General features: G+C 43.5%; 1 protein-coding gene across 4 annotated transcripts in view; it reads left to right on the top strand.

Moving 5' to 3' along the window:
* DLG5 (discs large MAGUK scaffold protein 5) overlaps nt 1-13,080 on the top strand; it is a 1,132,805-nt gene that overhangs the window by 134,476 nt on the left and 985,249 nt on the right. For all 4 annotated transcript variants that reach the window (XM_085608570.1, XM_085608569.1, XM_085608568.1 and 1 more), the window contains exons 6-7: nt 467-726; nt 1,276-1,588. In XM_085608570.1, the coding sequence (XP_085464696.1) occupies nt 467-726; nt 1,276-1,588 (573 nt within the window). The remainder of the gene's footprint in view (nt 1-466; nt 727-1,275; nt 1,589-13,080) is intronic.

Raw genomic sequence — 13,080 nt, 5'->3', positions numbered from 1 at the left:
CTATCCCCTGACGAAGGACAACCATAGCCCAAAATTCATTGGCATGAGATGATATAAACACCACCTTCATTGTTGAGAAACATGATATAAAGGATTATAATTTCAAATCTGGTGGAAAGGTGAATATTAAATACCACCATTAAAAAAAAAAAAAAATTACCACTGAAGTTTGATGAACATTTGATTTACATTGATTAGGTTCTCCCAGGAGAGTGGGATATTTTCTGTGCTGAAGGGGACGAACCCCAAATGGGGAATGCTGCTTTTCACTCATAGGTTTACACTCAGTGATCAGAGAGTGCAACCCTTCATGCACGCTTAAAACCGAGTGCTATTTTTTGCAAGATTGGAATAATTGGGAATGCGTGATCCCTCATACTTGTGTTGAAAGCATAATTTGTCTCTGCAGACTGGTGGAACTGGTTATTTTTCATCACTAAAGACTTAAATTGTTGTATTTCTTTAGGTTATGAAACAGAATGGCTCCTCAGAGATCCTCAACAAGCTCTATGATACAGCAATGGACAAGTTGGAGGTGATCAAAAAGGATTATGAAGCACTAAGGAAACGGTACAATGAGAAGATAGCTACACACAACACTGACTTGAGTCGTCTGGAGCAAGTGGAGGAGGAGAACCGGTGCCTACAGAAACAAATGGATACATTAATGAAGCAAAGAGATACAGCAATACACTTCCAGCAACAATACTCCTCCTCCTTGAGAAGGTATTTACCTTAGATGGCATATCACACCACACCAGACATTCATACTACACATTTATCTAACCACCTCTACCTGTTATTTCACCACTAACACCTTCTTAATTATCCTATTGTTTGTTTCTCCCTTAGCATTCCTCACACCATTCCTTTCGCTTACTCATCCTCTGGCATGGGTTTTCCCACCCAGATTACTGCTTTCATCTTCTGTTTTTACATCATTGGATAAATGTTTCCTTCATTCTTACTTCAATAAATGCCCCTTATTTTCTTAACCTACCCTTGTTTTTCCCTCTCGTTCATGAGTACAGTTCTCAACTTGTTTTTCAATGTTTTCTTTCTGCTGTATGTTTCACAGTTAAATAGCTTATTTTGGTTCTTATGGTAGAGGCAATAATGTTGGTGACTCAAATGCTTATTGATATTTTTACAGACTTTATACTTTAAATATATCATAATGTTTTTGGGGGGTTTTCAACTTTTGTAAAAATATGTCCCAACGAAATGGGAAATAATCTACAGTTCCAATAAGTTGCTTTTTCGTTTCTTGGTTAGGTACGAGTCAGTACAGCAGGAGATGACCAAGGTTACACTGCAGAATAGGGAACTGCAGAGGGAGATGGAACGTTTGCAAGCAGAGGTGACCCGTTTAAAGACTATGCAGCTGAAGGCCGTGAAAGATGCTGAGAAGTCCAAGGAAGAGAGAGATTCTGTGTTCAATGAGTACCGCCTCATCATGAGCGAGCGTGATCAGGTTATCAAAGAGGTGGACAAACTTCAAACTGAGCTTGAGCTGGCAGAAGGGAAACTGAAAAATACCTCATCTGAGAAACGCGTTACTAGTGATGAGGTTGAGGCATTAAAACAGGTACATACATTCAGGATTATAATGGTAAATAAATGTGGCTATTTGACTATGTTTATGTGTGTGCTCACACCGGTTAAGTAATGTTACCATGATACTACATCAAACCTTACAAATCAGTCTAGGCAGGTCCTTTTAAAATGAATGTAGATAGCAGAGTATGGTTGTGGGTAGTGGCCAAGGAAGGAGAGGTGGTGCTTTTTTCTGAGAGCCGCCTGCTCCGTCCGGACGACTACAGATTGTACATAAATGATAAAAAAATCTGTGTGCTTTCTTTGCTGATTGGAACATAATGTTTGCAGCATGTGTGGCTCTAGATACAGATGCTCTGCATACTCCTGCCATCTAGTGTTGGGCTAGGACATTGTGTAAGTTGTTTTGTCTTTTCGATTCATTAGGTATCCTCTGATTCTTCCCTTATTTGGCAATGGTAATAGTCACAATTCCATTGTTAAATTGTTTTTCTTGGCCATCAGGCTCGGACTCGCCGTGCTCCCTGTTGCTACTTCGGACCCATGTGATCAAGACTTCTTCTACTCCTGTCTCTGAATAACAATTCTTCTACACCTGTGGTCTTTTTTTTTCCCCTTGTTACCTCAACGCGCTTCGAACACTGTTAAGAAAGACTAAGTGCCTAACAAATGCTGAGTGTACAGCGCAATGCAGCGGTAGTAAGCCGGAAATACACCTAACATCTTAGGCGAACCATGCTTGCTTAGTGCCGAAGAAGAAGAGGACATAAAATCCACAAGCATCCGTTCACATCAGCCCAGCCCAGAGATGATCAACTCTTGTCACTTCTGTGCTGTGACAACAAGAGCACGTTCCAGTCACCTCAGTGACACTAGGCCTCGAATAAAGTCAATGCTAAGCGTGAGTTTGGCTGAGTGCCAAGATATCTGTAAACCTCACAAGAGGCCTTACACTGAGGCAGAACACGGCCCTTCAGGGGGGTCAGGCTTATATCACAGGGCACAAGGCACTACCACCTACAGCAGTGATACTCAAAAGTACGGCCCGGGGGCCGCTTGAAGACCTTTTGAACTTTACATGCACCCCCCTGGTGAACACAAGCTGGTGTCTAGTTGCTGAGCACTAATAAACAACCAGAAAGAGTCCAACTGTACTGAAAATAACTATCATTCCAGTGATCTTTATAGTATTAAGGAAAACGATGAGTTTTCTTAAAATAACCCTCACCCACCAAAAGTTCCCTTGGTGGCATGCTTCATCATCAGGGTCTTTCCGCCCCCTGCGGGACAGGGCGTGCTACGAACAGCTGAGATGTGGGAGCACTTTGTAGGGTGATCTCTAAAGATCACTGGAAGGTTAGTTATTTTCAGTACGGGTGGACTCTTTCTGGTTGTTCATAAATGAAAGGAGGCAGAGTCCACAGCAAACCTGACCTCTGTCTCTCCCCCCATTTTTGTTTGTTTTGCTGAGCACTAATATTCAGAAAAAAATGTTAAATAAACCAGCAAGCATTTATAAACCTGCAAATAAATGCTTGTCCGTTTATTTGACTTATTTTTAGACTGCCTTACATAATCAATGACCAACCCAGACCCACTACCACTACCCTGCTGGCATCAATGCAGCCCTCGGTCGCACCACAGACCATACTTTGTGGTCCATGGGCAAATGTTTGCGAGTGCCCATGACCTACAGGGTCTTTGCGGCCTTTGCTCTCCGGTAGGAGGCAAGGCATTGGAGTCAAAACGGGATTCAACCAAGGGCCTCAAATAACAACACTTCCCACCCACCCCACCCCTCCCCACCCACTTTCCATCTGCCCACCCCTGATGCTTGATTTGCTCCTGTGCCTAGCTTGGCGCCAAAAATAGCATTGGTGCCCAGGCCACCCACTGTGACCAGCTCCAACGACTCCCAGAGGCCAATTATGGAAGAGTTTCAGAAGGAACTGTATGAGAGACAGAAATGTAATTTCATCCACCTCTGTTTGAGGAACATTTCTTTGACGCTGTTAAAGACTGCAGAACCTTTGCCCAGGAAGAGGAGGCTGGCTTCCAAGGATGAGCCTGTGCCAGACGTTTCCTTGGAATCTACCTCAGTGTCTAAAAGGCTTAAGAAAGCAGTCACTAGCCGCCCTCCCTATATTCACTCACCTCCCCCACCTAGTACTCTTGCTTCACCTCCACCAGCATCATGCTCCTTACAGACTCTCCACTGCCCTCTTCAGGCACTGCTAGCTCCAGCCCGTATAATTTCTCATAGGACTCTGAAAGACGCTTCTACCCTCATACCACTTGGGACTCATGGGAAAATTATGCCATAGAGTCTCTAGGAGATGCACACCTAGACTCAACAGTAGCCTACCTTGGTGTTATCCAAAAGGTAGCATTATACCATAAGGTAGACATACACACCATACTTGAGGAAGACGACTCTTTAAAATTCTTTCAATGTGGAATTTCACAATACAGTTCCTGCTTATATTAAAGTGGTGGGGATGATTAAGTCTATCATGGAGTCCTTCAAGGATGCTTTTGAAACCAGAGTGATTGCTCCCAGAGTGGAGAAAGCGTTGAAACCTTCCCTCGCAAACCCTCCTTATATTAGGGGGACATGTTCCACCAAACTCCCTGGTAGTGCATACTACATGTGAATGCGCTGCTGCCCAGGCAACAGGTGGTGTCCATTGCCTGACAAGGAGAGTAAGAGGATAGCTGCTGCAGGCAAGAGAGTGGAAGTAGGGGGTGGACACAAACTAGAGGTTTCCCAATTTTATTGGCTTCCTCCCACAAAATGATAGAGCACAGTAGGAGAAAATGGAGGACATTTTGCAGCACCTTCCTGAACAGTTTAGAGAGAGAGAGAGGGGAGGAGATCGTATCAGAGAACAGTGCCACCAGACGATGTGTCTTGGATGCGGATAATATGGCAGCTAGAGGAGTAAACAGTTTCGATATTCTATGTCATTTCTCATGGCCTAGCATCTCAGGGCTTAATAAAGAGGTGCAAAAACACCATCAATCTGCCATTTGACGGCGAACACTTCTTCGGCCCTCTGGTAGATGACATAGTAGAAAAATAATAAGACACAGCAAAAATCAAATCTGTGGCTGCCCTCCGGATGCTATCCGTTAGGGGCTCCTTTCGCTGGCAGCATTATAATGGGAGAGCGAAGACTGCTGTTCCTGAATAGCCCCACTCACATCAAAGGCTGCAGCAGGCCTACCACCAACAAGGAGGCAGGGTTTACACGCCAGGATTCTGTCTGGGTAATAAAACCAACAGGGACAGAGGTACTTCCACCAAGAGAAGCTACACCTCAAAACACTGACATAACACACATACCCTCCTGATGACAGAACATCTTTCTAGGAAGATTGTAACATTTCCTTCTGCGTTGGGAGGAAATCACTTCAGACTGTTTGGTTCTAGACATTATACAACATGGTATTGCCTGGACCTTCTCTCACTCCCACCAAACATTCCACCCCATGCACACACCATGAGTGCAGAACACCTTTCCTTTCTCCAAGAGGTATAAGCGTTTCTCCTCAAAGGGGTTAGAGAGCCATCACTCTTACAACTCCAGGACAGAAAGCTCTCACTCCCGGTGATCAGTCCACGACCTCATGCCCCTACACAAATGCATCCACTCTGATTCTATATGACAACCCTACAGGTTGTTTGTTTTTCCACTGCTACAGCAAGGCATCACTATGACCGCTCTAGATCTGAAGGTTGCCAACATTCCCATTGACTCCGCTCAACGCTGCTGCTTTCAATTCACTGTATGTAATCAACAGTACCAATTCAAGGTGCTGCCCTTCAGAGTTTCCACAGTCTCATGGGTGTTTTTGAAGCTGCCCACCTCAGAAGCGGGTCTTCTTCCCCTATCTAGATGATTGGCTGGTTAAGCATGTGGGCAGACAGCAGTGTCTAGTACACAGTCCAGCTGCTATCTCTCTACATTGCACCTTGGGATTTACAATAAATGCCATCAAGTTTTACCTTCAGACCTTACAAATTAAGCCTTTTCTAGAATTAGTTCAGTGTCATTTCCCAACCTTCCAGCACCTACTGCTTTTTCAGCCGCCAAATCATCATCTTCCTATCAGAACAGTGATACGCCCCTTAGGAATGATGGTTTCCTGCGTTGCCATCATTTCCCATGCCAAATTGGACATGCATCCATTGCAGGAATGCCTCTTAGCACAAAGGTCTCAAGCAAAGGGTCATTTACAGGATCTAGAGTCAATAGTGTCCAGCATTCGTGGCTTTTCGCAGTGGTATAACAGTATCAGTCTGTTGCAGGGCAAGCCCTATTTTACAAGTGATCTTCACCAGAGGTGCATATCTCGTTGGCTGTAGGCGCATCTCCACAACATGACCGTTCCGTTCAGCAACAGAACTTCCACATCAGCTACTTAAAAGGTATGCCATTCACCTAGCCCTCAAAGCCTATTTCAGAACATTCAGGGCAAAGTAGTTCTCCTAATTACAGACAGTGGGACCGCCATGTACAAACTACAGAAACCGGGCACTAGTTACTCACCACAGCTTTCAGCACAATCACAAAATATTTTGCATTGGGCAATCACCCTCACTTTCATCTCCTTGAAGAGTACTTTCCTAAAGTGGACAAAGACTTTGGGGACCTGCTCAACTGGACGCATCAACAAGTCCAAGAGTGGGAACCCCACCCACAAGTCCTACTACTGTATTTCCAACTCTGGGTGTTCCAGCAAATAGACCTATTCTTCAGACATGAACATACAAAATGCCAAAACTTTACCTTCAGGTTTTCACACCCACAGTCCATGGGCAATCCACTATGGAAGAGCTAGCCAGGGATATTTGCCAATGCTTTTCCTCCTCTACCATTTCTTCCATATGTGGCAAGGAAGCTACATCAAGCATCCCTCACCTTCCTTCTGTTGGCTCCCATGTGGGCTAGACAGTCAAGGTGTTCAGCCTTTCTACAAATGTCTCTTACTCCTCACTCGAAGCTCCCAGCAGGCTGCACCTTTTCATCCAGAAGCGGGGCAAAATCAGTGATGTCATCATCCATAACTCTATCCACTTTTCTTTCTGCTATATCTCTCTGAGGAGGAGCGGATGCTTCACTGGTTTGATTCCAAGTGTATCCTTACCTTTTAGATTGATTGGACGAGGATTAGGTACTCACACGGACTAAGGACTGACAGTGAAACCAATGAAAGGTAAGCAGTGGGCAGTATCCTACATCCCCTGTGTGTAAACAAAATGTCTCGCAAGCAACAGTGCGTGTGCTGTCTCAGGCAAGACCTACAAAGGCCTTCCACTAAGTATGGAGATTCCATCTAGGAATACTATATAGATGTGCATCTGAGAACCAGAAGCTTGGGCTAGAGAGTTTTTTTGGAGCTTGTTTTGGACAAACATGGGACAAGTGCCATTGATTGCCTGATGTTCAATGCTATGTTTTGAAAGTGTGCACTGACTGGCAAAAAGTAAAGTTTTCAGATTCTATAAGGATATAAGGTAGAAAGGCTTGGTGGTGGACAGATGATGATGATTGTCCAAAGCTGATAGTAGCACAGCTAAAAATGATTGGCAAAGCCAGTAGGTCTCGTCTAAAAGAGAGCTGTTGGCTTTGTCAATGTTTTTTGGGCCATGCTGTACAATGTTTGTACAAAAGGCTTGTTATTATATCATAATACATATTAATTATGATATAATTATATGTCAAAGCTGAGTTTCTCAGCAGCAATACCCTCCAATGTCCACCTTCTGGCTGCACCGACTCTGAATATTTTGACACCATAGGATCAGAATGGCCAGATGGGGGAAGTGTTTTGGTAAGGGTACTGCGGGGAGGGAGACCTGGAACAGCAAGGAAGGATGATGTGTTGAGGTCAATAACCGCTTGCACAAATTCAATAGAAAGAAGACACATGAGTTGACACTGGCCTTACCTGAATGGGATTTAAAACTTGTAACTTACAAGGTGTCACAACTCTCAGGCATTCGTGGTAATGTATTAGGTCGCTGTGTCAGAAGACTTTTGTATTTAGATAAGAATTGTCCGGAGTCCATCACACACTTGTCTTGCCTGAGAAATATTTGCCAATCTTCCTTATAAAGCATCTTGAATGCTCTCTTTACGTATTCATCAACTACACGTGTTCCATGTGCTTTTCTTTTGTTTGATCCATGCTCTTAATATATACTCAATGTCTTATTCGGACGTCTTCGGGTAATATAGACTTTCATCACAGAGTTCTGAGATGTGTAAATGTAAGACTCTGCTCGTGGAGTTGTGTAAATACGTATGCTATACACTAATCCCGGAGTTCTATACATGCTTATGCTCGATTGCACGCATCAAGTTTTGTACATTTGTTTGCGAGACTCTAATCACACAAAGTTCTGTAAAAGTATTAGCGAGTTTCTAATCACAAAGTTCTATTAACACTTTAAATGCAAACTCTACCTACTCCTATGCGTTACTGCTTCCATAGCAAAAGTCAAAGAGCAGTAAATCTTCCCTACGCGGAGTAGCCGTCGTCACACTATAACATTATTAGCAGGTTCGGGAGAACAATGGGTGCCAAGTAATCCTGCCGCAATTCTGAAGTCAGGATCTGTGACCCCTTGAAGGATATGTGCTAATTATGAGCGCTTGGTACAGAGAGGGGCTGCTTTATACACTGCCACACTTTGTGACCACTCCCAAGATGGCAGCCGTTAGTTACGTGGTCTTGCGTGACTTGAGCAAGGCAACATCTAGAATGAAATTAGCCAAGTGAGCTGCGAATAATACCTCTGCAGTCGCTCATAGCGCGCCCAGTCATCGGGAATGGGTTCTTTTAGGGGACACGTACAAAACATAAAGTAACGCGCATTGTTGAACGTATGAGAGCAGGCGCTGCAGCACTTTACAAGTAGGCATTTCCAGAGTGTGCAAATTAATGCGCATACAGTATCATCTTGCCCTGCCCATTCTGTCTCACATAAACAATAGAGTTAAGTCTTGTGGCCCAACAGTATACAAGGGACTGATCAATGTTCCTCAGGGCAAAAAGGAGAACAGTGGCAGTTTGAGCCTGACATTGTCCAGGACACTCACAGCCTGAGCTAGACGCCATCATGACGGAATCCCCCCCTCCAGGACCAGGCAGAGAGCAAGCTGGAGGCATAGGATGTTTGGCATGAAAGCGTCGCAAGAGAAGGGGAGCATGTGTTGCTGACAGTGGCTACCACAAATTCTCCTCAGGGCCATAGCCTTTCCAGGCGATTAGGTACCACAATGTACTTTTGAGGCATTGTATTCCCTTGATTACTTACAACTCATATTCTAACACATTGCCCACCATCACAGGTGGAGCATGAAATCGGGCTTTGTCAGATACAAGTTTCAGCAGTGATGAATGAAACATTGCATTTATTTTCATATTGCGAGGCAAAACTAGTTTCACAGTGACTGGATTGATGATTTCTTTGACTGGAAACGGTCCAGTAAATCTCGATTATGCTGTTCGAACCGTAAATGTTTGGTTGAGCGTCACACTTTGTCCCCAAGATGGAAAGGAGCAAGTTGTTTTTTTCTGTCTGCAAAGCGCATATGTTTTTCAGCTGCTTTCTGTACTTAATTCTGCAGCTTGTTTGCTAGAGTTGAAATTTGCTGTGAGGTTTGGGAGAGTGTTGGTAATCTTTCTCGCTTTGCTGTAGCTGAAACAGTAAACAATGAGGGTGATAACCATAGTTAGCAAAGAATAGTGACATGTGGGTTGATGACTGTTGCAGATTATTGTAGCAAATTCTTCTGCCCAGAGAAGGGACACCCATGATTCTGACGAGACTGAGAGGTAACAGCTCAAGTATTGTTTTAAGTCTTGGTTGACCCTTTCGGTTTGTCTGTTGGTTTTGGGGTGGAAGCTTGTGGCTGGATAGCTTTGTACTTGTAATGCAGCACATCATGCTTTCCAGAATCTGGATGTAAATTTTGTACCCTGATCGGACACTATAGTCTTTGGAAGACTATGAAGCCGAACTACATGTGTTAGGAGAAGGGTTACAATAACAGCTGCAGTTGGAATGCCCGTGTATGCTACAAAATGTGCCAACTTTGATAATCAACCTACTATCACCAAGATAGAATGCCTTCCCTGATCCTTTGGAAAGGCTGTGATGAGGTCTAATGATATATCTTCCCACACTCGAAGAGGAGCAAGTGGAATTAGCAAACCTCTCTGTTTGTGTCAGTCAGCTTTGGCTCTGCTGCATATGTCGCAGTCCAGTACATATCACAGGGTGTCCTTTCTCCAGCTCGGCCACCGGACGTTTCTTTGGATTAACTCAAGGGTGCTGGTTTGACCTGGATGTCCTGCTTTAAGATCACTGTGACACCTTTGCAATACTTGTCGTTGCATTGTTGTTTTGGTTACATGGAGTCTTGGTCCTTGAAATGGTAAGCCACCTCGCATGCACCTTTTCCGGTTTCATTCTGGTTGTGGACATAGATCTTTCTATATTGGCTAAAAATCTTTCTGTCCCGGTTTCACCAATAATATGACTTGGAGAAATCATGGCTACAGGTTTTAGATCCTTTTTTTTGTTTTGATGGATCTTTTCTTGAAAGAGCATCTGCTTTATTGTTATCACTTCCTGGATGGAAAGTTGTGATTAAACCAGACTACGCAAAGAACAAGGTCCAGCGGAGCTGTCGGGGAGTTAAATACCTTGCGCAACGCATGAAATTGCAGGTTGCAGTGGTCTGTGAACAATATAATAGGATATCGGGCCCCTAATAAATAGTAGTTCTTTTTCTACAATCGTATTATTTACTTCTGCGGGGATAATTTATATATTTGTTTTTAAGATAGGCTACTGGGTGTAGCTGATCTGTGTCTACATCACTTTGGGATAAGGTGGCACCTACTGCATTACCTGAAGCATCTTCTACAATGAAGGGCTGTGTGGTGTCTGGATGTTGCGAGACAGGGGCTGTTACGAAAACTTCCTTCAGTTTTTGAAAGGTGGCTTCAGTTTCTGCTGTCCACCAGAACGAGACCTCCTTTGCGCAGTAATTTGGTTAAGGGAGCAGACTTTGAGGAAACATTATGTATGAATCTAAAATAAAGAATTGCAAATCCTAAAAACCTCTGAATCTCTTTTACATTTTTAGGTTGTGGCCAGTCTTGAATTTAACTTTCTGCCATTTTGATTCCTTTTGGTGTCAGAATGAACCCTAAAAACGCCACCTGCTTAACATGAAACTCACATTTAGTGAGCATACAAAACAAACCATGCTGATGCAAGGTGGCTAGAATAGTTTGGACATGCTCCACATGGGGACGATGAATAGATCAGTATAAAATCTATATACACAATCACAAATCTATCCAGATACTCTTACAGGACATCATTAACAAAGATGTGGAACGCTGTAGGGGTTTTACAAAGGCCAAAGGGCATGACACAGTATTCAGATAGCCCATACCTTGTTCTAAATGCAGTTTTCCACTCATCACCAGGTCTGACACGCACCAGATGGAACGCACCATGGAAATCGAGCTTTGTGTAGATTTTAGCTGACCTCACCTGGTCAATGAGGACATGGATGAGTGGTTGTGGGTATTTGCTTTTTATCGTGATGTTATTCAGTGCCCTATAATTGATGCAAGTCCTTAACTCGCCATTTGCATTTTGCACGTATAAAAGATGCGTGGCAGCTGGGGTCTTTGATGGTTGAATGAAACCGTTCTGCAAATATTTGTCTGAGTATTCGCACAACTACTGATTCTGAAGGGGAAACATTCTACTGGATGGAATTCTGGATCCAGGGACGAGATAATTTTGGCAATCATAATTGAGGTGTGGTGGGAGTGTTTCTTCGCTGGTAGCATTAAAGACATCTATGAGAATTTTCGTATTCCACAGGAAGCTGGATGTCTTGTTCTGCTGCAGTGGCAATGATCTTGGTATGTGGCTGTTTAAAGTGTTTGTCTCTTACAGAACCTATTAAATGGCTAGCATAAGGTGTCTTTTCACAGGAAGGGCCGTAGGAAAGGCATGTTTGAAAACACCACTTTGAGTCAAAAGACTATGGTTCTTTTTGCTCAATCTATGCTAGGATTGTGAATGGTAAGCCATGGCATTCATAAATAATTCGGAATTGGGGTGCAGCTATCACATCAAACCTGATATGTTCTTGATGTGGGATAGTGCGTAGAACACACTTCAGGGTTAACAAACAAGTTTGATGTGTGATGAGACCCAAGGTGAGCAATGTCCATCTACTGCTCTGACTCTTTGTCTTTTTTTGTTTTGTTCGATGGGTATCTTTATTTTAAGACAATGCTCAGTGTCTATAAAATTGTCTGTTGCTCCTGAATCTTCCATTAAGATAACATCTGTATTTGTCTTTTCTAGGTTATCTAGAAGCACTTGGGCGTTTAGATTAAGTGTGGGGCCGATGATTGTAATGTATTAGCTGCTGACTGGGATTTAAAATCTGAGCTTAGTGTAGGAAGCTGGCTCTATATACACTGTACCAAAATGAGGTATAGTGTCCACAGAGTCCAGTGGAACCCAAAATGTAGGCAGAGGTAAAAGTAGATAGCACCTTACTCTCTATTTGTGGTAGTGGGCGAGCAGTAAGGCTTTATCAGAGGGTAGTGTTAAGCATTTGTTGTACACACTGAGTCAGCAAATGATTGTACAAACTCAAAGACGGAACTCAGACCAATTTTGTTTGTATAAAAATATTAAGTCATTTTATTTCTAGAACCAAGCCAAGCCTGGCACAGGTAAGTGAAAATGCTTTGCAAAATATTATGCAGTGGTTCCAAATTGAATGCAAGTTTATAAAGCAGTTGTTTGAAATACAGGTAAGTCAAAATATCGAAATTACTGTTCAGATTACTTTTTAGTTACTTTTCAGATTTCTTTTTAAGTTACTTTTTCTACTCTGTGTGAAATGCCTAGATATGGCACTGGGACATTTCCTAGAGAAAAGGTAAGTAAAATCAGTTTTGCACAATTGTAGTTTTTCAGGTTTCCATATAAATCATTTCCCCACAGAACATTTTTCAGAGACAAATAGTCAATGTATTCCTATGGAGAGGAATGCAGTTATTGACTACCAGGCAAGTACTCGGTCTTTGAGGTTGAGCTTCCTTGGGTTAGAATAAGGGTTTCCCCAGGGTCGAGGATGCACTCTCAAACACCCTCAGCGGCACTAGGGCGGCCAGGTGTAGAGTGCTGAGCCCAATGTTATCCAAAGGGGGATTTGGGGCCTCCGGTTGGAGGCTGCTCACGAGCAGGCCACAGGGTTGTGGGAGCAAAGCTCCAGGAGTTAGACTCTGGTAAAAGGGGGATCCCAGTTAACACACAAGGTGCACCCGCAGCTGCGCAGAGGCGGCTGGGTGCAGGATGCAGTTTTGGTATCGCCTGCCCTGTTTTCAATAAGAGTTGCCGGTTTTGGATTTTGACTGCAGGATCGTTCCAGGAAGACTTACCGGAGGAACCAACAGCTGGGC

This window comes from Triturus cristatus, chromosome 1_2, assembly GCF_964204655.1.
Source record: "Triturus cristatus chromosome 1_2, aTriCri1.1, whole genome shotgun sequence".
In the NCBI taxonomy this organism is placed as follows: Eukaryota; Metazoa; Chordata; class Amphibia; order Caudata; family Salamandridae; genus Triturus; species Triturus cristatus.
The sequence above is the reverse complement of the archived record's forward strand: the minus strand, read 5'-3'. Positions and strand labels throughout refer to the sequence as shown.